The sequence below is a fragment of the Dermacentor variabilis genome, chromosome 1 (assembly GCF_050947875.1).
Source record: "Dermacentor variabilis isolate Ectoservices chromosome 1, ASM5094787v1, whole genome shotgun sequence".
Classification (NCBI taxonomy): domain Eukaryota; kingdom Metazoa; phylum Arthropoda; class Arachnida; order Ixodida; family Ixodidae; genus Dermacentor; species Dermacentor variabilis.
Window position 1 is genome coordinate 76,562,809 of NC_134568.1, and position 25,311 is coordinate 76,588,119.

At 44.4% G+C, this 25,311-nt stretch overlaps 1 protein-coding gene across 3 annotated transcripts in view; it reads left to right on the forward strand.

The window, feature by feature from the left end:
- Window positions 1-24,713, forward strand: part of LOC142579752 (phosphatidylinositol 3,4,5-trisphosphate 3-phosphatase and dual-specificity protein phosphatase PTEN-like) — a 118,096-nt gene extending 93,383 nt beyond the window's left edge. For 2 of the 3 annotated variants that reach the window (XM_075690299.1, XM_075690307.1), the window contains one exon: window positions 4,807-11,491. In XM_075690299.1, the coding sequence (XP_075546414.1) occupies window positions 4,807-4,950 (144 nt within the window). In that variant the 3' untranslated portion in view covers window positions 4,951-11,491. Of the gene's footprint in view, window positions 1-4,806; window positions 11,492-20,748 lie in introns of those variants that run through there. The other variant, XM_075690288.1, reaches the window with a different exon arrangement.
- Window positions 24,714-25,311: the final 598 nt, after the last annotated feature.

A 25,311-nucleotide genomic window follows, 5' to 3' on the forward strand; every position in this document is an offset into this window, starting at 1 on the left:
GAGAAGTACTGCCATCACTTTCACAAGATTTTACACGACTGCATAGGATTTTTCAAAGTATGCGGCCGAGAGGGTTCCTGGAACTGTGATCTGATAGCGAGTTGGCACAGCGCCAGAAACGCTGGCAGCCGTAAATGCAGACGCAACTGGTGCTGAGTCGCATGAAATCTCGTGAACGTGTTATGTCCAAAAGTGATTGACCGAGAATACCACTCCATGTCAAAGTCGAGCACAAAACGAATCCACGGCTACCTTCTCGAAAACATGCTTTGTCACCATCTTGTGATGGCATTTATGCTGCATCTGACTGCTCTACCGGTGGGCTATGGCCAGCACCACAAATGCAGTTTTGGTTTCGTATCGGATTGTACATGCAGGCAATTTTTGGAGCAATTTTCTCTGAAAAAAGTGTGCATTACATTCGTTTAAGTACGGTAACTTATAATAGCAAGGCGCAGCAGTGTGTACTGTAAGGTGTGCAATGGGGAACCATAATAGTGTCCAGAATAGAGAACACACAACCAGAATAGAGAAGCAAAAGTAGGGCTTTTCCATCCTGTAATTGCCTTCCTTGGGGCGCTCACTGAATGGAAGCTTGTCGGGAGGATTGGCAACACACAACAGTCGAGCCTTCCTCCCATCTTGGAATGCATAATTGGCTCTCATTGCTGATAGGCTGACACGAGGCCTGGACTTTGTTGCGCTGTGTGTGGTTAGTGAGGGGGAGTTAGAAGCACTTTTGGTGCAATCTAATGTAGCAGAAGCACAACCAAGGGTGGTCACCAATCCATTTAAGCAACTCATGCAGCATATAGTGAAATGCATGGCCAGCATTGTGTTCATTGTCTGGGACCTCTTGTTGCACATTGCAGAAGAAACTACCCATTTGGTGCACTTTGGTGGAAAACAAGCAATATATTGGCCTGCCTGCACAGAAATGTGCAAGCACTGGGTCAGATATTTCAATGTGAATAGACCGTTTTTGTAATGGTAAATCTAGCTTTCCTGCAAGTCAGTTTTAATGGCAGGGTAGTTGTTCTGAAGTCAGTGTGCATTTGTGCAGTTTGCACATTTTATGAGATGGAAAATGTAGATGCAACTCTCATGATGAAACAGTGCTCAAACAGACAAACAATAGCATGTGCAGTTTGCACTTTGTCATTTGAACATTGACTAGTGCCGTCATTATCTGGGGCAAATGTGCAGTGAGGGAAATAGTCCATTGTTTGAGCAAAAAGTTGTGATGAGGTGATACAGTCGAATCTTGATAATTCGAACTTGAAGACTCCCAAAAATTTGTTCAAAATTTGTTCGAACTAAAAGGACTTGTTCTTGAAGTACAGTCAAACCCACTTATAACAATATTCAAGTGCCACAAAAATCCCATTGTTATAGCCGGGTTGCATGTGAAAAAAAAATCAAATTGGGGGATGGCGTAGCTGTTCCGAGAAAACTATTATGACGGGGAGGCCAGTTCCCCTCCCCACCACCTTCCTCCATCTGGCTTCTGATTGTGTTGACTCTTTTAACTGCTTAACTCTGCTTCCTGCGCGCTCCGATCGTTTGTTGTTAACAAGCCGCGCCTGTTGGCATTCAGTAATGTCACTGCTATAACAAGTGCAAAGAGGGGTCACAGGCGGCAAGTGACATACGAGCTCTGCCAAGGCATCACTTTGGTGGCCCCAAAAAGTGCCTTTTAAAAAATGCGGGAAGGTTGCCGTGGCAGCTTCTCAGCTTGTGAAATCCAGAAGAAACGCTGGGACATGATCGCCACAAGCATCTCACCACATACTTCCCACTGGCTTGCTTGAGAAAACCACATGGCTGTCAGCCTTGCTTGCTTCACATGAAGCTTGCCGACATCCTTTTCCAAGGCATCCATGTGCTCCACGTAGTGAAGCGGAAGGTCCCTCGTGAAAACAAGCGCACGAGGGTCAGTGTTCAGGCAGCCTGTCCTACCGCGTCAGCGCTGCCGTTAAGGCCGTCACTGTCGCTGTCCAATACAAGCACATTGGTGACGACCGCCTCATCGGTTAGAAGTGCTTCGTTTCCATATCTATAGCAGCTTTCTTTTCACCGGGGCAACGTGTTGCATTGCCGATGATCAGCGGGCAGATCAGCCATCTTCCGTTCCAGCGGCGAGTCAAACGAGCTTGAGAAACAACGTGGCCAGGAACGACTTCGACGCAACAAACAAAGACAAGCACGAGCGACTTCGTCCATTAGCAGAATTGCACAGAATGAGGGCCATAGAATAAAGAACCAACTGTGAAGCCCCAGCGAGCAATCTAGAAGCAGCGCCGGCAGCGTTGTCAGCCCAGTTGGTGCGGTTCATTCATGTTTAGTAGGGTGGCGTGTCGCTGAGCTATGGTGCGCAGCCCATTCATGTTTGGAGGGGTGCAAGGGTGACAGGAGAGATGTACGCAAGGCTGGCGTGCATCTCTCATGGAGAGGAGCGCGCGGCGGCAGTTGGGGTGGCGGGTGATCGTGCGGTGACTCGCATTTCACTTTTTCTTTTTTCTTTTAAAGGATTTCGCATTCTATTACCTTTAGGCATGGACACCCAGCAGCCAGACTTCATCGTTATAACCGATAATGCGGTGTCGGGACATTGTAGCAAGCGGGTTATTTCCCCATAAAAAACATACAAAAGTTGACGGTGCAGCAGCTTTTCATTGTTGTAACTGATATATTGTTAAAACTGGTAACCAATATATTGTTAAAGCTGGTATCATTATAAGTGAGTTCGACTATATTTGTGCACCATAGCACGATGCACAAACGGTGCGAGTCGTGAGAGGCAAGCGAGGACCATGAAACTGGCCATGCTGGCCCAACGCCTGCTTCCCCATAACGGTAGAAAACAAAACTTCAAGAAGCAAGCTGGTGCCGGGCCGGCACGGTGGCAGATTCGCGCGGAGAGGCGGGTGCGTGCAGAAGCCGTCAAAGGTGAGGGAGTTACAAGCGTGTTAAGAGTGAGGGTGAGATGCACATAGTTGTGAGAAAGGGCGGGAGGAAAGTGGATGTGCTTTCCTGTCAGCTTGATAGATGGCGCTAATTAGCTCTGCCACCTAAAGTCACTGGAACCTTACTGCCACCTAAGACTGCCACCGAAGCAGCTGAGTTGCCGAGGCTGAACTGGGCCTCTGCCACTGGTTCCCTCTATATGCTCGCACACTTTTTTTTCGTCTGCTGACAGATCAGCCCTGTGTTTACACAGGTGATGTCTTATCAAGGTGACGAACTTGTTTCTACTGATCATAATCATGTTGGTGCGGCCTTCTGTTGCAGCGTTTCTGTGCTCAAAAGACAAGGCGAATGAGGTACTGGGGGTCGCCTGTGAGTCCTTGTAATCAGGGGCTGACTTGTCATACAGAATTGGATATGGCGCACTGTCGCCAACGACCTTTTCAACGGGACATCTCGGTAGACTTCCCATTGTAAAAGAAACAAGCGCGAACGAGACCAAACCAAACCAACCAAACGATGTGATGTCAGATCCGCCGGCTTGTTGTCGGGAGCGTGTGACCCGCTCACGCGAGCAGACACTATATTCCATAAAATCTACCACCACAACCCTTCGTTGAAAGAACAGTTTATCACCCAACCGTCATACATATCATCTCGCTCTGATCACAGTTTCAAAGTTGGTGTGCCGTCTTCATGTACTAAACTTTGTAGTAATGCATTCATCCCTAGCACGAGCAAAGATTGGAACCACTTTCCCTCCACCGTTGCAGCCATTCTGGATACCGACACCTTCAAAACCAGCATTCATGAAACGCCACGTTGAATATGTCTTTGTATATTGCACAAATGTTTTGTTATGTTCACCCACTCCTTTCTGTAATGCCTTCGGGCCTTGAAAGTATCTTAAATAAATAAATAAATAAATAAATAAATAGTGCAAAACAGAGGCCCGGCTGATCGAGACGCCAGTATGAATAGAGTGGTTGGGCTGGTTTGCATGGCATCAGTTTCCTGCGCATACATCACTGTAGGGGCCACTCTTATTGGTCTCCTCCGCTCACGGCTCGCTTGCTGCTGCGGCGAGTCGCGAACAATCGGCCAAATTGGACCAGGACCAATCCCTCCCGTGGCGTGCGTTCTGCCGCTAGTGCAGCTGGGGTTGTAGCGGTGCCACTATCGCCTCCAAGGCAGGCAAAGAAATTGGCCTTGCGTGCAGGTAGCGCGAGGATAGAACACGCTAGTGCCTTCGATCCGAGTGGCCACAGTGTTGGCAGCTCCCGAGATCCCACTGCACCATGGCTGGCCATCCTAAGTAAACCGTGGCTACAGCGGCTACCTCGTCACGCTGCCTCTCACAGGGTATTACGGTGCGATGCAGAAACAATGACCTTGCCATTTGAGAGACGGAGAAATCCCGGCTGCATTTTTTTTTTTTCTCTTCGTACGCGCCATTGAGGGGTCTCTCCTAAGCTTTTCTTCTATGGCAGGGTAAGAGCAATGCTGGTCATAGGCGCCACCATGTGATTTGGCACTCTGCTGAGAAGATTTTCAGAGTGCAGTATGTTCGAATTAACCTTCGCAAATGCTTACGCATTCGAATTACCAGGCGTTTTCACCCATCGGAATACACATAACTTTGTTGGTACCACAGCGTCAGTTCAAATAAACCGGAAGTTCGAATTAAGTGTGTTCGAATTAACGAGATTCAAAATTACCTGAAATCAACTGTATTTGCTTACAGTGAGCCCCCTTGTGTGTGTTGGTGGAGACTGTAATGATTTATCGTAGATATCAATGGGCTTCATGCTTGTAACATTCTTCCATTGTTTATTCCAGGTGTCACTAAAATTTGTATCCCCAAGCCACCTGTGCCCCTCGGGTGCTGGGGGTGACGATCCCAGCAGCGATATTGAGCCAGGCTCTGAGAGTGACACCACAGACGACGATGATTGGGACACACAGGAGGCGACCCACATCTAGGTCCGGCTCTCTCCACCCTTCACACACACACCTGCCACTTCCCACAACTCACCTCTGCCCCCCTCTCCCCCGCTGCTTGGAGGGTTCCACCACGAGCACAAGTGAACCCCCCTCATTATTTCACCACACCATTGGCATTCTCTCTCTCTCACCCACATACTTGTGTAATGTGTTGCCATGTGTTTGTATATGTGCATATATCTGTATGTGGAGTTGGCAGTGTACTTTGCTATGGCAAGGTTCTGTATTTATTCAGTTGTTGACCAGACATTTTGCCTTTGAGGAGGTAGACCTTTGTTGGACTAGTTATATCATCCGGTTAAAAAAAAGAAGAGAGAAGTTTACACAGTGTGCTGTCTGTATTATTTGGTTCTTGCTCACAGTTAATTCTTGTGGTTGACAGTGAGTGCCGGCAATTGGCTGTAGCGTGTGGCTAAAAAGCATTAATGCAGTTTGCTTTTGAGAACGGAACTGCTGACGGGAAGCACTCTGTAAACGAGTGCCGTGCTTTTATTAGGGGATAATTTTTTACAATTTTTGGATGCATCTTCAATTTTGATCCATGGCAAGTGGGAAGTAGCCATGCGGTAAAGAAAAGGCATATTTGGGAGAGGACGTTTTAGACAGCTGAAACTCCTGTGGCAATATAAATGTCGAAAAGATAAAAAGATTTGCGTGTGTGTGCTTGCGTGTGTGTGCTTGCGTGCGTGTGCGTGTGTATGCATGTGCGTGTGTGTGTGTGTGTGTGTGTGTGCGTGCATTAATCATTTTTGATAGCCTTTTTTTAAGAAATGTGTTTTGCTTTTAATACCTTTGGTTGGAAAAGACTGCAAGGTCTAAACTTCGGTGTTTTTAAAATACAGAGATAAGCTATTATTTGTGCAGGCAGGTGTTTGGGTCATAGTTAAGTACCTGGCAATGCTCCAACATCGCTAGTGCAGATTTCTTTGTGATACGACACTTTGAAGGTTTTATTTTCTTCATAAAGAATCTGCTGTAATGCAGTGGCTCTGTGTTCAAAATGGCATTGACATGGCTTTCAGCCTTTGACGTACGTGTAGGTTGCAGCACAGCCTTCTCCGTGCATAAGGCGATTGATGTGAAACCAGAGAAGACTGGTCACTTTAGTGACCTGATTGTCAAAGTTGCCATGCTGTATTGTCATTGGGCGTAATCAGGTTGCATTAGAAAATGGGGAAAGACTGGATGACTGCAAGATCCAGAAAGGAGCAGTACTGGGCCTGGATAACGTAAAACTATTTCAGTCTGTTTTTATTCCAATCATCCATTGGCCCTCCGTGATAGGTCAAAATGGCTCGGGCTTTGCATGTATGTTCACGGTGCCCGCTCATATAAGCTGGGCCTGAGCTATTTTGACCTATCGTGGAAGGTTAACGGCGGATTTGGAATAAAAACAGATTGGAATAGTTTTATATTATTCCAGCCTTGCTGTTGTTACTGTTCACTTTGTTCTGTGCTCATCTGATACCTATTGTTTAATGAACCAAAATGTACTGTCCTTTAGCACGGTGTAATTTGGGGCTTCACAATTTTCGTTCGGTTTGTACTCCACTGCAACTGTTAGAATGCTCCACCTGATTTTTAAGCACCTGTTAGTGAAGGCAAACTTTAGTGGCTAAGTTTTCAGGCTTTTTGTGTTTGCCTGTAGCATGTGCAGTGTGTGGAAGGCTTGCTTTTCCAGTGAATCTTGGTCACCGAGCCCAGCTTCTTTAGTTTTTTTTTCCCTTCCCAGTCAGTGAGTTCTTTGAGTAAAGGAAGTCTTGATTATGGATTATTTTTAGGAGTACCTGGATATATGTATGTATAGGTATATATACGCACAGGCTATAGATTTTTATGAAGGCCATGTGTGCTTGAAGAAGCTAAAGAATCCTTTGCCGAAGAAGCTAAAGCATCCGGTGATCATACCTTTTAGTGTAGTAAATGAAAATTGCACTGTGCAAATCTAAGTTATAATTGAAAAAGGCCAGTATGCACACCGTCAAAGCATAGTAGTGTTTGTACATTTCACGCTGTAGTGTAGCTTAAAAAAATTAGCATTATGGAGTGACAAATATGCAAGTTAAGATAATAATAAGAATGCTGTGTAATACGTATTGATCTTGCTGCCAGTTTACATTTCCTATAATTTAAATGCTTAGCCCTTAAAAGGAAGCTTAAAGGGCCCCTCACCAGGACTGGGCATTTTGAGCTGACAAACGCAGAGCATACAGTGCGCTATAACGATGATGTCTGCAAAGTGTTACACTGCTACGCGCCGTGGAAAGATCTGAAATTTCAAACCGAATGCCGTTTTCCCTTCTTGCGGCCTGCGCGCTCCAATCCGGAGGATGACGTACACGTGCTAGTGTGCCTATGTACACATGTTCACTGCGACGTCACTCGTGGTGACACGTGACTTCGAGAATTATTCTAGGGAACATCTGTTATTTGTGTAATATGTTGCTTGGATAGACGAATTAAAGCTTAGAGAAATAATAAAACACAAACCGAATGTCTGCATGTATTTGTTTTACTTCGCACTGCAGCAAGAGAGGTGTACTTCCGTTTCATATGCTTGTCCCCATGTCGTGCAGTCGCATAGGCAAACACCGAAACTATATGATTTTCTACCATGTTCCAGCGCGAGATCATGCTCCGTTATCCGCTTGTGTCTGCCTCAGTATTCGTGTAGCAATTACTTATAGCACTAGTCAGGTGTTCTCATGCACAGCGCACAAAATTGTATGCTGCGTTAAACGGGACAATCACAACAGCTTGTGCGCGCTGCCGTCAGCGGAAGTGGGCTGTGCCGCAAAAAAGCGAGGAGGAAAAAAAAATGAAGGCAGGGCCCGTGATGTATGCGTCACGCAATCCTCGAGGTCCGGAATGGGAGAACGCAGTGAAGGAATTCTGCTTGCCGAGGCTAGACGGCAAATGGAGAGAGTGTCTTGCTTAGCACTGGAGCTCGCCTCCTGAAATCATGGGTTTGTGGCACTGAAATATTTCTGTCTTGGCTATTAATTAGCCAGTTTGGAAAATGTTTGCGGCAGAACGCTCCCTAGAGGACACACAACTTCCAGTGTATAACCAAAATTTGCTATGGGGCCTGGTGAGGGGCCCTTTGAAGGGGCACTGTAGCAAAATATTAAGTTGAGTTAGATTGAAAGATATTGTATTTGAAATATCCTTAATAACAAGTTCATCATTTGCAGTGAGAACAGACCTTTTTAGGCGAGAAAGCGACAAAAATTAGAAATATGAGTGCCACCACTTGTGGAATATACCTCCTATGCGACATCAGCACTGGCTGATTTGGAGAGTGAAGAATAGAGGGAACGCATGTGGAGATTATGTCAACTCGCCCTTTGTGGCACGTTCCATTCAAATTGAGTAGCGACAGCGGGGCTTTTGGCAGCGGTTATTTAAGCAGCAAAGGGATGTTTGGGCACACAGAAAACTATGATAGGCTTCTGGACGAACAAACTATCAATCTAGCTCAACTTATTACATATTTTTCTTTAGTGTCCTGTTAACAGTAGTTATATTTACTGGAGTACTGGTCACATTAAAATATTGCACATGGCTATGAGTACCGTGGTTTTACTACCGAAATTCCACAGCTTTATGTTCGTAAAAGTTTTATTCCTGTGTATGTTAGTCATTGTAAGACAAGTGGGAAGTAGCTCAACTTTGGAGATACCATCTGTATTCGCAGAAAATCTTTCAATTTTTTTCTATGTGTTAATTAAAAAAAAATCAAGCACACACATGTTGGGCTCATTCTCCTAGAGGGAACAAAAGTGTTGCTTGGATGCGTGGTTGCGTACATTCACATCAATCCTAAGAACGTTGAGGTCTTTTTTAGAGAATTCCTTGTGTGCAGGCAGTTTATAATTGCACCATAGATGCACAAGCTAGTGACCGATACCTGACAGCTGAAGACTTTGACAGTGATCCTTAGCACTTGTTTTCAAAGGCTGCATTTTTTTACTGGTGTGATTAAAAATGAGCACTTCTGTGAGTTTCTGAAGTCTTACTGCTTGCACTTACACCCTGTATATATGTGTATATGTAGAAACTTTGTACAAGGCTACATAATAAAAGTGTGAGTGTAGATGTGGGTTACCAAAACCCTGTACAATACTGTATCAGATAAATTTGGTGGAGGAATTGCAAAATGTTAGTGTAATTGGTAAACGATGGAAGACACATTTATATTGAATTCTGCCCTGTGTTTTGCTTTGTTGAACATTGGCATGCATAGTCAATGCTACACCCGTGAGGAGATATGTAACCTGCATTCTTGCAGTGCATTTGTGCAGCTTCACTCTCCCGGCAAAGTGAGTTGCAAGTGAAGGCCGCATATATGTGCTGGTATTGGCACTTTAGAGGCTCAGTGATCTCATAGTGTAGACCAATGACATTGCACTGGCTGTTAAAACGCTACCGTGTGACGCTTTTCTGGCTTTCAGGCTATAAAACTGTGGTCTGCTGCATGTCTCAGTAGTGTGTAGAGTCTGCTCTTGTTTTGCTGTGTTGTCCTCCATTTTAGAATCAAACAATATTGAATTGCGATGGGACAGGTCTGTGTGCCTCATGTGAATGATGTGCATGATGCTTGGGAGTCGGTGCAATGTGTGAAGGTAAAATATGGTCACCCAGCTTTGTTTTGCAACAATTTAGGTGGTTCTGTGGCCTCACTTTCTAGCTTGAAAGCTGTGAGCTTTCTTACCTCGTGTCTATCAGTATGTTCAGTTTTTGGTTTTCAAAACTTGTTGACATGTCGTAAATTTATAATAATGGCCCCTGTTCGCTAACTAACAATGCATTAACCCTTTGGCGAGCAGTGGGAATATATACTCCCTACTGTTGGCATTTTGCTGCTGAGCTTACAGTAAGCATTTTTCCTACTGCATGACAGTCACCCTCTAGTGGCAACAATGGAAAACAAAAAATTGCTCATGTCATCTTTTATACTCCACCATGAGCTTTGCAGAAACTGCTTTTCTCATGCAGTGCACAAAACATGCAGTAGGTGCTGAACTAGTGCGAAGGCAGCAAGGAAAAAAAAAAGTAATAAAGTAACCTTTCAAAGCATTTTCTTCTTTTTGAAATACTATAACCAAGTAATGTTTCTGTGATGTCTACAAAAATTGCCTCTTCGAGTTTAAAAAGCAGCCATTCAATTATGGCACCACATGCTGCCATGAGTTTGATACCATTGCCAGGATGCTGTGATCGCAAAACCAAGTTTGTAGTAAAAAGCGCCATCATACAAGCTACTTCCTGCGCACATTGCATGGCTGTTGGGGCTCCACTGACTTGCTTGTGACAAAATGTGGTCAACAGGATCATGCGGTTTCTCCAGGCTAAAGTGTCTAATTGTCTGATGTTTTGACTGACGAGTTCAGATATGTTGAATTTGATTTGAAAGAAAGAGAAGCTTCCTTTCACACTGTCATTCTTATATTATTTTTCATGCTTTGTTCTGGCTTTGTGAAACGTCCGAAGGGCCAGGGTATCCAAGCTCTGTCTTGAGCAGTTAATTGCCATTGCCACAATTTATTAATGGGGCTTGAGCTCTTGCTTACCTTTTGGCATCACTTGATTGACTGTTCCATTTTCTTGCCAGTTCCATGCTCTTGTCGTGATTGTGCTGCTTTGGAGCTTTCAATGTGAGCTGCACAGGTGACACCCTGTCTTTACCCTAGCTGGTCGTATGTGCATTCGAGTTCGTGGTCATTGTTGGTATTTTGCATTGTGTTTTGCATTGTGCTCTTCAGCTTTTTATTGGTGATCCTATTTTTGCTTAGTTCACCCATTGATGCATGTTTTTCTTTTTTCTTTCATTCTTTCTTGTAGCAATGCATTTTTGCTGGGTCTGTCAGCATGGTAAATGATGCTATTTTTAATACTTTACCATATGCTGCGTGCTTTCCTGTTGAAAGGCGGTGCTTGCTGTTTGTAGTAGGTCCTATCTTATGTCGTGCTCTGTGGGTTTTTAAAATTTTTTTTCATGATCCTATTTTTTTTTTTTTGCTCACTTTTGTATTGCACTCGATGCCTCTGTTGCCCTGTTAACAGGCACAGAGAGAGGCAGTGTCAGTGTAGTGATTACTTCTGGTAAACATACTTGACTGTGTGATTGGTTGTTTGACTATATGCAGAGGCCCTTGTACATTAGTTTCCAATAGGTTCATGTCATTCTGCCAGCCTGCGCATTTCAAGTGCACACCTCACTTGACCTTTGTTACATCTGAAAACAGCACAAATAGCTGCCTTGTTTTATTATGTCTTTCTGCATAGACACTCTTTACGCAACACACTTTTATAGCTTTGTGCAAACTGATGTCCAGGCAGACATCTCTCTTGTCCATCCCCTGACGTCAGGCTTTATGAGTATCACTGCACGTTGGATGGTGTACATGCAGATTAGGGACAAATGAATTCGTGGTTGATGTCGGTCCTGTTTATGTCATTGTAAAACAAAGGAAGCCTGTAATTGTATGTTTCAATATATAATCCATTGGGTGCCTTGGTTCGTGTATTTCAGTTTTGTTTTAGGTGCAGTGTTAATTATTTTTCTCAGTTTTACATTACCCAAAATGCTTTTATTTAGGGGTGTGCAAATATTCGAAAAGTTTGAATATTATAGAATATTATATTTTTAATGTTTGTATTCGATTAAAAAATAGATATTCAAAAATGTTTTAATATGGGGTTGAATATGAATATTCTAATCAAATTGAATATATTGCTGGCTGTGTGGGAGCACAAACACGGTTCTTAGTATTTGTTTCTATCTAATCTATAAATATTGGGGCGATATTGGGCTGAATTTTGGGATGTTGTGCTGCTAGTGAAAGTTTGCCTGTAAAGCACACTTAGACACTAAACATCTAAACTGTGCGGGAAATCCAGACTCTCAGTAGCAAGGGCGAACTGGTTTGCAGACAGCGAGGGTGCTTCCCCCCCCCCCCTTTTTTTATTTTTCTTTTTTTTTCTTTTTTTTTTTTTTTTTGCAGTGCCACCCTCAATTTTGAAAGCATATTTATTGCCAGCAAACAAGGATGGAAGGGAGACGACACCACAATGCGCTATTGCCGTTTGTTGGGCATGTTGGTAAACTCCGTCTTCCTTCCGTCCTTGTTTGCTGGCGCTAAATATGCTTTCAGTTTACCAACACGCCCAACAAATGGCAATGCTCAATTTTGAGCTTATTACTTGACAACAAGTGCGATGAGTGACAACTGGCACAGGGTCAAATGCCTCCGATATTACAGGCATTTGGTGGGGTATAAGAAGGCACAGGCTGGCAAGGAGAGCTAGTGGGAATTACTAAATATTCTGAGTTAACATGAGTGAAATACACAATGGTTTAGTATAACACCTTCTTGGTCTAGGTTTTTAACACAGTGTAATTGCAGTGTTCCAAAATGACAAATTAACCCAACTTGCTAATAAATGCATGTGCATATCACTACTCAATATTCAGTTTGTATTTGAAAATTTTGATAATTGCACACCCCTACTTTTATTTCACTGTGGCTCACATTATTTGAATACGCATTATTTTAAGGCAAGCATCGTTTGTGGGATTGGGCTAGAATACTGGAAGGCTGGATTTCTTGCTGCTAAAGGGTACTAAGAATACAAGATCAAAGAAACTAGACAAACATATGATCTCAAGTGCAAGTTCTTTTGGTCCCCTGGCCCATGGCATTTAAACCTGGTAAAAACCTCCCACCCCTTTTGTTTGTGTGTGTGTGTGTTTGTGTGTAGAAGGACATGAAACAATCAATTCAGCTCTTAGTGCTTCTGCACCGTGCAATGAATAGTTAATTTTCACTCTGTTAGAATGAAGAACAGCTTTCTGGTAACATACATGCGCTCTTGCATTTTCTCTGCCTTTGTCATAAATACTTTGGGCTCCAGTTAAGATTATTTGTTACTTGTGCATTGAAATAGAATTGCAGTGCCAGGAAATATAGGCAGTGGTAACCTTGCTCATGAGCTTTTATTTTTGTCAATTTAGCACTGGCTTTATCCGCTGCCCCTATCGCTTAGCTGTCAGTAGGCATAACCCACTTTATAAACATGCATCACAAATTAATACCCGTGCCACACAGGCACCAAAAATGACATTACCGTATTTCCCAGTCTATAATTCACGTTTCTTCTCTGAATTTTTCGTCAGCGCCTCTTATAGAACAGTGCAACTTATATGCATTCTTTTTCCACGGAAGAAACTGCCATCAAAAGCGGACATGCGAAGCGCGCTTGGTTGACCTCTTCAGGCAGTTGCTACGGGTTGTGTGTGCACTTTGGAGGTACTGGGTTCTTCTTGTGTTCGAGTTGCCAAGCATTTTGCGAGAAGGACAGCAGCAATACAAGTGGCAGCAGGCTGACCACGAGTTGACCGACTCAGAAGTCTGAACATCTGCACATCGCTTTCAAGATGCAGCGCAAACTACACTACGCAAACTACACAGTTGCTACGAGAGTAGCAACTGTGTAGCCCACGCTGCTAGCAACTCTAGCCCACGCTGCTTTCCCGCTTTCCTCCCTTGTGCGCGATTCGGCTCATCATCGCACGTGTTCATTCGCACATACAGCTTACGGGGACAATGTTACCGGCCTTAGGCTCTGTACAGAACGTCACGGCGATCACAGCAGCAGAAGTGCAGCTGGACTGTCCACATTGCTGTCACAATTGTATAGAAACGGCACAATACGCTTGCGTGTGACCCGCGTTCACGAAGTGAAACGTCACTGTGTTTTTTAAATCGCCTACTGAATGAACAGGTGCATCCTATGCACTGGTGCGACTTACGTGTTTCTTTTTTTTTTTGAAGAACTGCTGTTTTGAGGGGAGTGCAACTTATACAAAGGCGTGACTTATAAACTGGAAAATACAGTAATTGCTTAATGCCTTCAAGTTTGAGGTCATTCACGTGGTGCCACATGGAAATACTTAATGGTGTCGGAACTTAATGCCACTTGCGATATAGTGCTTTCTTCCATCTCATTCAGCTGTTGAATGCGTACTTTAGCTCCCAATGTTTTATTTGCTAAATATTATATATATTTTTTATGATTGAAAACAAGCTTACTGCTTTCACCTGTGCTATCATCATAGTGCTCAGTGTCATTAAGAATGCTCGTGTAGCACCTACTTTATAGTTGGGCACTTAATGACATTAAGTGTTCCATGTGGCATGGGTATTTGGTTCATAGAGTGCCAAACTGCGCAAGAACCTCTGTAGGCACTGTTTGTAGCTTGGTTGAAGACTTCATTGTCATCACCACCAGCAGCTAAATTGAGTCCACTGCATGACATTTGTGTATTTTGTAACTAAAAATTATGAAAGGTAGTAAATAAGTTACCTGCATTAAAATGTAAGTTCTTTTTTCTTTGACACCAGTTTTTACACACCTTATCTGGACCGCCTATTTAATAAAAAAATATCGGAACTTCTGTATGGATCAGACTGTTGCTTCCTCACGAAAGACAGCGTTTGTGACTCCCACCCTCTAAATTTCTGTTGCAAGCAACTTGTCTCATGTCTAGCCTGTACTGGCCTTGCCAACATTATGGGCAGTCAGTGTCTGAAACATTTTTCTTGTGTTATTGATGTGCAAGTCTAAATTTGGTTCATTACAGCATGTCGTAGCAAATTGCTAGCTTCTAGTTTGCAAGATTTAGTGTCAGTGATTCACCTGTCTACTCGTAGTTCTCTCTTACACCACCCATATGAAACTAGGAAGTGTCTTCTGAAAACATTGTATCATTACAGAATACTTTTCTCAGACTGTGTAACAAAATATATATATCTGGGGCCCTAAAAGCATCCCTGGGTTGGTCAGAAGTTTCCTGCCTACATGTGCACTAAGTGGGCGATTTGTAAAGCACTGTCATTGTTCCAAAGTGTTGTGGTGCTGAACAGTTCATGGTGCTCCAGCTAAAATTGGCAAATTAGAATCGTGAGACAGGTTGTTTAGTCACATGTGTTTGAGGCTCTGGGTATGCCTTCAGTTCTTGGAACTGGCTTAAAAATAAGGCTGCAATATTTGATTTGCCGGGCGTCAGTGCATTGGCCATCCTTCTATTTTTAAATGCAATAGCATTTATTCTTTCTGACTGCTTATTGGTTGCAGGGGTTCAAGGTAACAAAAATGTGGGCTTCTATTTGGCTGCAGTGGAGCTAGAAGAGAGAAATGGTCAGGGAGCATGTGGGCTGCCTGCCTTTTCTGTGCTTGTACCATTTTCTTCGTGTGTCAATTTTGCCCAGACATCTGTGCATACAAAGCTTCATTGCCTGCTGTGTGAGAGCATTCATGGCAAAATCTCTCATGTTTGCTTCATTTTTTTATTATGGGGCCACTGGCAGGGCTAGTTGGCTCATGATGGAGCTGAGCATGATGAGAATCTTGATTATGTGAAAGAGGGGTTAACACATTCACCTTGTACAGTCTTCGTTAAGTCGTCTTGTTTCAACCAGATAGCTAGGTACTTTCACAATATTTTGTTCTCTTTTACTAGTTCTGTGACGCCTGTGTAGTATGATAATTTATGTACTTTGATCAAGAGATGAATGAATGCATACCTCTCTGCCTGTCACTCATGCTGTTGTGCCTGTTACATGTACAAATTATCCCGTGACCTGCCCACTTAGAGTGCATGTTGGATGGAGTGTGGTTTTTATATAATGTGATGTGTGGACACTAGGAGACATGTTTAGTCTTTGTGTACAGTTAAATTTGTAGACATGTTTATTGCAGATATCTGGAAGTGTCAAATGGGCTTCAAATGTTGGCGGCAGTGGGCATGTTTACTTTCTCATTAAGGAGCTGTCCTCTGGTGTGCTGCAAACTGACATGGCAAAAATGGCATGTGAAATATTCTCCCTTTTGCTGTTGTCTGCACTGATTTTGACTTCAGCTTATCTGAGGCTATTCACATCAGCAATGAATCCAGGCAAAACTATGATTTTTGGTGTTTAACTCCTTGTTTTCTTTATTTAAATGGAGCTTATTCACCTTCTTGTTGTCACAATCACATGCATGATGCCCAACTGGGTGCTAGGCTGGTGTGTGGATGGCTGTTGCCAGCATTTTCAGTGTGTGTGTGCATGTGTGGGAGAGAGAGAGAAGCTTGTTAAAAATCTGAAAAGAAGTGCCTGCTTCTTTTGCACATCTTGCCATCACTTTCATTTCATTGATTCCTGTTTCAGTATGAAAGTGCAGAGGGGTGATTGTTGGCACTAAGGCCTCCGCACAAAGTGACCCAGAAATATTCTTGTGTGCTTGTATCCGAGCGTGTGCATTCTTCTTCAGCCCAGTTTAGAAGCCCCTTGGTTGTATGGGATGTGGTGGCAGCCCCAGCTTTTCGCCCTTACAGTTGGTCCCACTGATTAGCCCCTTTTCCTTCCATTTGGTGCCATACTTGTCATGACTGACCGGCTCGCTGTATGAACATATGCAAGTAAATCACAGGTTGGATCTGTTCGCATACCTCTACTCACGAATGTGGGCAAGCATCGGGTTGTGTAATATCTCTATTTTCTCATTCCCTCTTTATAATTTATTTCCTAGAAGTGTTTTTAAGCTGATTAGCAAGGTTCACGCGTTTCTCTATGGTTCTCTATGGTTTGGGGCTTTTCCTCTGTCAGTCTCTGCTTGTCCTGTTAGTGTAGCTTTTCTTGGACAGTTGAATCAGCTTCGTTCCCATTACTTTTGTGCTGGCCAATAGGGGGTATCATGCAGATGAAAAAGAAAAACAAGAACTTTGGGCAATTATGGGCCACTCCCAGAAGATAAGAAATACATTAGTCTGTCTATGGAGGTATTGTCTGCTTTGCTTTTTCTTTAGACCAGACCTGTGCACAATTCCTCAAGTGCTCTGTGTTTGCTGCAAATCCGGTGAGCTTGTTCATTCCATCCCCCTTCAAGCCAAGTTCTACATCTACTGAATATGCTTTCAGTGGCAGGCGCAGTGTTGGTCTTTTGGTGTTTAAGCATTGTGGATGCCAAAATTCCGACCGAGTCAGTCATTACAGTTGAACCTACTGTAATCAAAGCCTTACACCTGATCTACAAAGTTGAGCCTTTATCTTCAGGGCCTCAAGTGTTGGCACTGTCAACATAGCATTAAAAGTGGTTGATTTTTCCCTGATGCCACATTTGCAATGAGAATCGCAGTTCTAGTGACCCTAAATTTTGGTTACAAAGGTACTGTCCTTTCTGCAGAGCTTGGCCTGTGCTGCTTTGCAAAGGCAATGGAAGTTCAAATTATTAAAATGGTCAAACAAAGTTCTTGCTCCTATCGAGAAATTATTGCTGATGGTTAGGCAAGAAGCTTGTGACTGTGCCGTTGCACAGCCCGTTAACCCTGAGAAGCAGATGTGGCCCTTCCTCAATCTCTTGCTGATGCAGTAGAAAGGGCTATGTAAAGGCTATGGACCTCTGTTGTGACCTGTTGTGACCTCTGAAATTTCTGATCATCCGCATTCATTGCATCATCAAATATAAACCACTTCCTTTTCCTCGCTGTTCAATATGCAGGTCCATTTACTGCTCTTAACTGGCCTCAGTCAGGATGCCTCTGTAATGATGTGCTTGATTCTGATGTGAACGGGGATCCCCACTCCGTCAATTGCTCCAAATCTCCCTCTGTCTGAGAATATTTGCTCTCTTATTCAATTGACTAAAAAGTATGTGACAGACAGCCTTTCAAAGAAAAACCTTTCAGAGTAATGTATTTTAAATCGGGCAGTCTCCCATTCAATATTTCCCTACCATAGGGTCTCTCAAAATATTACAGTGGAATTGCTGACCGATTCATTGTGCAGCAACAGGCTTATATCTGTCTCCTGAGTTTTCTCCAGACATTGTTGGGTTGCAGGAAACTTGTCAAACATTTCATTTGAAGAACTCTTGGTTTTTTAGCTTAAGCAGAGGCGTTGTTCTTTTTTTAAAATAAATATTCATAAAACATGTAAAAGTGTATGTCTCCTCTCTGCAAAATTTTTGCCATAAACATGAGTTAACGACATGGTTTTGTGTTAAATTATTTCGCTGTCAGTGTACAAGATACCTGCTGTGGAAGCAGCTATCAATCACATCATGCAGGAAATAGTTTTTGCTTGACTCTTCACTCAGATGACCTTGGTATACCTTCATTGCTGATCCTTACTTCTTTTTGTCACTTACTGGCCTTAAGTTCATGCAGCACAGATTGTTTTTGTGCAGGCACAATCAAAACCTTTGAATATCCAAGATGCCACACCCTCAAGAAAATTCTATCAAAATCGTAAGATTGAGTTTGACATTTGTGTCACAAAATAATAAGGTTCAGTGATTTGGGTATCTAAATCTAAAGCAAAGCAAGATTATCTTGTATCGTTGTAGCTATTGGTGCTTCATTGTGTAAGAAGGCTGGGGCAGGTATTTTCTCCCATTTGCTGGTCTTTTTCTTTATGGCTTCCAAATTTCACTCCATTTTCGAAACTGAGCTTGGCGACTAACTTATTTACTCGAAAATAGGTTGAACATAAATATAGGTCCGCCCATATCTTTTTGGAAAAACTAAAAACTTCGAACATGACACCTTTATTTACCGAAAACTCAGCCGCTAAATCTCTCTAGTCGATGCCACAAGCTGCATCCTTGTCGGAACTGCCGGAGAAGTCGTCCTCGTTGGATGCTTTGCAGGCATCCTCAGTGCCATTGAGGGTGTTGGATATGCGCCATTTCTTAAAGTCAGAACAACAGAAATCTGAGCTAGTTGGTAAGGATTCATTATGCAAAAAAAGAGGTGAGGCGTGCAGACAGGACACAAGAGTAGAAAAGTGGACATTGGAATTGGATCCCCATTCTTGGCCCGTCCCCCCTTTGTGGGTACATGTCATGTTTGAGGCTCAACAAGAACATTTTGTACAAAGTTATAGCTGGCACACAACTTGTAGACATGGCGTTCGTGTTGTCCACTTCTCTACTCTTGTGTCCTGTCTGCACGCCTCACCTCTTTTTTGCTTAAAGTCGGTGTGGATAACCTCCATACTAGCTTAACGCTGGGCGCGACGGAGGAACTCCGTTAGCTCAATACTTTTGCTAGCTTTCTCACAAATATGGGTTGACATTCTTCGATCACGGATATAAATTGATAGCTCATTTTGGGTAACATTTTACAGAAAACAAAAACCTATATTCGAATAAATACAATATGTATTCTCGAATTGATTGCTCTTAAGTGATCATTTGCTTTCAGTTTGTTCTCCTCAAATTCAGCTGTCTTGGGGGCATTCCTCTTATTCATTCCCCAACCCTTACTTTTTGCTAGATTATTATGAGCACCTGGCAACTGTGGGTTATTCTCAAATAAAATGGCTGATTCAGTAGCTCAAGCATCTCTCAATGAACCTGTCTGTTATGCCAGCTCTGGCTTACGCCACCTCAATTAGGTAAAGGAAATTTTCAATATGTATCGATTCCATCAAATCATCAATGGTACTCTCTGACTTTCAGCGTCTGTTCCTCTTTTTTTTTTTTTCTGGAAGATTCCCTGGTGTCCCTAAGACATCTGAAGGTTTCATTTGCAAGGTCATGTGACCATATACCACCTTTGTCTATATTTACACAGGTCTTATATGGTGTCTTTCCTGTAGTGAAATGGAATCAATTGACCACTGCTTCTTATTCTCTTACGGATTTATTCAACGAAAAAGGCTTCTTGAAGCACTACTTTGCAAAGGTTGTTTGAAGCTAAGTTTAGGTTTTACTCTCCTTTGGAGCGTCGCCACTAGGTTCTAGCCACTGGGATGTGTTTGATACTCTATTCGATTTTGTACAAGCCACAATACATTTGTATATTAATTGTTTTCTTTAATGTCACTAATCTTTTTTACAAATTCTTTATGGTCTGAATTGTTTAAGGAATCTGCTCTTAATCTAGTGGCTATTCATTTTGCCTGGTTAGTCAATTGCACAATTTCTTCATTTCCAGTTTTTCTTTCTTCAACCTTTTCATTTCTGTATTTTCTTTTATTGCGTTCCTTCCAACTGCCCAATTCTTGGCCCGTCCCCCATTCGTGGGTACATGTCATGTTTGAGGCTCAACAAGAACATTTTGCACAAAGTTCTACTAGCTGGCACACAACCTGTAGACGCGTGATTGAGAGCACACTGAACAAGGCATTGCACATCAATCGTCAAAAGAAGTAGCAACCGAGCAGGTGATACTCTGGGCAGTACTGGATTGAAACTAGAGGCCCTTGCTCCATTGCCCATACAGGACACACACTACATAACCAAGCAAAAGTGGAGCAGCATAAGGCTGGTCATTCATTGGAAGTTCCTCTTGTGGATGGTAATAACCTTGGAGGATGCATGCATAGCTTGTGTTGGTCTCTATGTGGGTCTTTGTTAAGGTGTGAAGCAGACTCCCGAGGCTGTGATGTCTGTGTATTATTGGCGGGAATGAACATTATGCTTTGCAGACTTTATTTACATACTGCTGTTCAACAGAGTAGCAGTGAGTGGTAGCCAATTATTGCTCAGCATTTGGCAGGATGTTGGTAACCAGACAAAAGAAAATGTACCTGCTCGGATAGAAGTAGACGAAAATTATGGCCAGTGGTGTGATCCTAGGTTCCTTTGCAAGCAAATTTGCCAGTGTCTGCGAGGAAATCTTTGTGCCAACCATGCTTGATTTGATGCTCGTGGTGGTGCCATATGTGTGGCGGTGTACAGTAACATTGCAAGAGTCGAATCTTTTCACTTGTGGCGGAAACGCAGGTTGCCCGCTGTGTCATGGTCAGCTGCAGAATGGGTGATCTTCAGCGACGTATGCCAGCCATAGCTGTCACTCGTATGTGTGCCTGTGTGTGTGTGTGTGTGCGCGTGCGTATGCGTGCATTGCTGTTGGAACTGGGACAATGTTTCGCCGCTCACTAACTCGGCTGCTGCGGAGAAGGGACAGCAACCGGCCCACTTGCCAGCGCACAGAGTGATGACGCAACGACGTCGTTCCTACGGACGTTACTTCACTGCGACGTGATTGGTTCGCTGTTTTCTGTGAAGTGGGAGAGGCTTCAGGACTACTGTACGGGAGTCACTGCTTCGCAGAGCAGTGTTGAAGTGACGTTTGCTAGCGACATTTAAGGTGGTTGCTGGCCTTCATAATATACGGCTGGGGAACTTGTTGACAAATGTGCTTCGCGAACACTTTAGTTTTGGCTGCGTTTTCTCTGTTTATGACGCGAGTGTTTGTTGACCGGTTTTGTGAACGAGGGTCGTATTCGCGCGCATGGTTTGCGTTGCGACCGGTCTGTCTGTCGTTTTGATGTGCAAAGAGTTAAGCAGGGGCTTAAAAAAAAAAAAACGCGAATGACCTGCCTCGTAGAGAAGCGTTGTTTGCGTGTGCGTGGTATGAGCGAACGCGTTGTGTTGTTCGATATGGTCCCGCCGTGGCCAACTAAAGGAAGTCAATATAGGTTTTACCCTCCCTTTTTTTTTTCGTGTGTAGGCACGGGATGTTGGGCAATGCGCGACACGGAGGCAAGCTATCGCGACAGGTTTTGCACTCGTTTTGTCCGCGACGTGGTGCTGGCGACCATCACACAAGAGATGCACATCGTGAAAGAGGCCAGCTCGCTACGGGCCTGTGCTCTAATCGACGTCACACGCAGAAGTAGCTGAAAGAAGTTCTCTGCATAGCGCCGCCATATTTTGTCCAAAATCGGCCTTGTGGCCTTCACTGTGGAGTTGGATTGCGACTCCGTCTCATTAGCTCTCCATTTGCAGCTAAGCGTTGGTTGTCTGACGTGACCGATCCTACTAGAGTAACGAAATACAACGTGATTGCATCCCTCTGCTGCCGTTCCTGTTTGATTGGTCAGGCAGTTGTCCCGTCGCTGCGAATCGGCACCGTTGTCGAAAGAGTTCAGTTTCGCATGGTAAGAACGACGGCAGATATGCCTTGTGCTAAGGCTGCATGCTGCGTTATGGTCCTGGGTGAATGATTCAATGTCATCCACATGTGTACCCTGTCTCTGTCGCTCGATATATGGATTTTCGTTCTCCCAGTATGCATTGAAAACTTTCTCTGTCTTTCGACACTAGTACCTCGAGGTTGTGCCGTGCTTAAGACCCGTATTGCTGCACTAAGCTAGCGAGACGGTGTCTAGTGAGAAATGAGGTCATAATGCCTGCATATTGGGCTGCAGTGAGTGCGCTGTGCGCCGCTCGGCCTGCCTTCACCTAAACGCCGAAATTCTGACCAAGAGGCAACCTTACTCTGGGTGGTACACCGTAAGTGAAAGAGTTTCGATATATCCTCACGACGGTTCGCACACGTTTTGGTCTGCCAAATCACGTTTTCCTTTTTTTTCCAGAATCGGCAGCGTTAGTAATCTTATATTGGTAATGTAGCGTTAAAGGCAACCGGCAGCGTGTCGATTGGCACAGTGCGATTTCTGCATGGCAGTGCCGCAAGGTGATGACACGGGAGGTAGTAAAAACGGAGCAGTGGTACCTCTGTGCACCCAGGTGCTGCACATTCGAATCGTCCAGCCCGATTTTGCGCGAATGGTTTGTGGAGCGCTCAAGACAGCAGCGCAGGCGCCGTCACTGCTCCAGCAGCCGATGTTTCTACGATGGCAGCGAATAGCGATTAAGCTGGTTTGTGTGCGCGTGTGTAGTCTCGGGTTGCTGGGTTTCTGAGGGACAGGTGCGAGTTGATGGATCGTGCTGGTTGCGGCGCAACCAAGGGCTGGTTATGAAGACTTCTACTATTTAAGGGGACAGGCGCTGGCATTGCCTTCGGTACGTGGTGCACGCCCGGTTCAGTGGTATAGATTACACATTCAGCTGCAGCCACAGTCTGTGAGGCTCGAAGATTTTCGTGTGCGCGCGATTGTTCACGCATTCTGTTTCGGCCACAAACGTCGGAGAGAGTCGCATACACGCATTTGGTGTTGCATTAGTGCGATAACGCTACACTCTGCGCCACACTGAAGGCCCATCCACATGGAACAAGTTGACGACGGATTGTCAGCGCCGGCCGGCGTCACTCGACGTCGACCGGCTTTCATGTTTCACTAGCCACATTGGACGTCGGCGCTGTGGTCTGACAGGGCAGACTTAGGCGGTCGAGTGAGCGTCGCATTGCTCTTGACGAAGGCGGCCGGAGCCAACGCCGAAAATCCGTCGGAAACGTGTTCCTTGTGGTTGTGGCTTTGATGTCCGTGTTAATGTTGCCTCTAACGCCGTGTCTATCAGCCGAAGCTACGACGTGTGCTTCCGTTCTTCACCTCCGTTCTCATTTTTTGCACGCTTCACTGAAAGTTGCGCGAGATGGTACTGATTCATACTGTTCGTTGCGCAAGAATTGCACGTTGCGCAGAAGCAAGGAGGGAACTCCTATCGTCTGTGCCTGCCTTTCGGTACTTGTTTCTCGCGCAACTCGCAATATGACCCCCTTCCAGCTTGGTGCTGTTAGGTTACAGGGAGTTTTAGATTTTGCGTACGTAGAGTTTGAACACGCAAACCGCTGGGCTTGCAAAACAGGGCAAAAAGGTATACAAATGAACCCCAAAGGAGTACAAAATAGCGCAAGCCGGTCGTGGCGCTTTCAGTACGCAAATTCAAACTCTCGTGAGACATGTTCTGCACCTCTTCTCTTAATGAACTCCACTAACAACAAACATTCTCACTCTGGGAAAGTGACGCCAACCATGCTCCGACGTTAGGAGGACACTTGGCGAAGGGGCATTCTCATGATTCCGCCTCTGTTTGGCTGACGGACAGCTGTAGCTTCCACTCCGGTGTCGCATCGTTACGAAACAATGTAGTAGTGTTGGACTGTGGGCGCTGCCAGCTCATAAAAGCTGTTCGGTTTGCTGTTACGTGGTGACGCTAAGTTTGCGCGCTGTCGGAACGACTATAATTCGTCTGGTCCCAGTCTCCGTTCTTTGCTGGCTGGCTCCATACACTGCTCGCTGTATAGTAACGCCACTGTCCAATTAACAGCCCGGTGGAGGCGTTTGTTCGTTTCTTTCACATTTACCGTGACCAAAGAGACTCGCTTAGCTCCTATCTCGAAAATAATTGCCTTTGCTCGGGCAGCTCTTAGCGGCCAGTCCTTGGTCGCGCTGCAATTGGTAAACCTAGGGAAGTGCAACTTCTGGGCGCATTGCGTCGTGAGAAAGAGCTAGGCTAAAGTCGTGGAGGGAGTTTGATATGTCTGTCGCTAGGCCAATATTTGGAGAATCGTACAACCTTTCTTCTTTCCTTGCACAATCTACGATGTATTTTATATATATATATATATATATATATATATATATATATATATATATATATATATATATATATATATATAGTGAGAACGACGCTGCGAACACGTCTGGTGGACGCAAAAGCGAGATACGACGTAGAAGTGGAGTCGGCGTCCGTTTCTGTGTTCTTTGGCGCTTTGTTCATTTGTTGCTTGTCGCTGCGAACCCTGCGCGGTGTATGAACGACGTCCCCCTCCCCCCCATCATGCCCTCTTTTCTTTTTCTCCCCCCCCCTCATATCCCAGTGTACTTACGTCCCAACGTTGTGATATTCCTGTACGAATACATGGTTCGTATTTTGTTTGTCTCCTGCGTTCCCCTCCGCGCGTTTTTGTATGTGAGTGTGCGTGTGTGTGTTTAGTGCGTATCATACAGACGAGTCTGTGCCAAAAGCTGCTGTAAATAAACATTGTGCTCTTTTAATTTGTGTCCTGGCTGTGTTAGTGCCGTGGAGGCACCGGCCTGCGGCTCTTTCCGACACCAAGCCTGGTGGGTTAGTTGCTCGAGGGCGAAGTGCGTTATTTGTCTCTCTCGTTACGACACATGTAAACCGGCTGTGTACTCGTCGGAATGTACGAGTGTGCTGTGTCGATGGAAGTGCTCTAGCGAATTTCAGTGTGAAATACCGAAACGAGCGCCGGCGTTCGTTTTTTCCCCTGCTGATCGGTGAAATTGTGTGTGTGTGTGCGCGTGTGTGCGTGCGTGCGTGCGTGCGCGCAATCAGATTGACGTAATAGTTCTGCGGAAACCCGCAAGGCGGAGAGAAGTAAGGGAAAATCAGGCATCCACCCGTTCTAGCGATTGCTACAAAGGAAACACATACGGATTCCTCGAAAGAAAAGCCTCAGCTAAAAAAAAAATTTCTTCAGCTGTGAGGCTTTTCTTTCGAGGAACCCGTATGGGTTTCCTTTGTAGCAATCTCTACGAACGGGTGCATGCCTGATTTTCCCTTTATTAAGTACAAACAGATTAAACGAAATGTAGCTTAACATTAACAGTGCTGCAGGCGTAGCTCGCATTC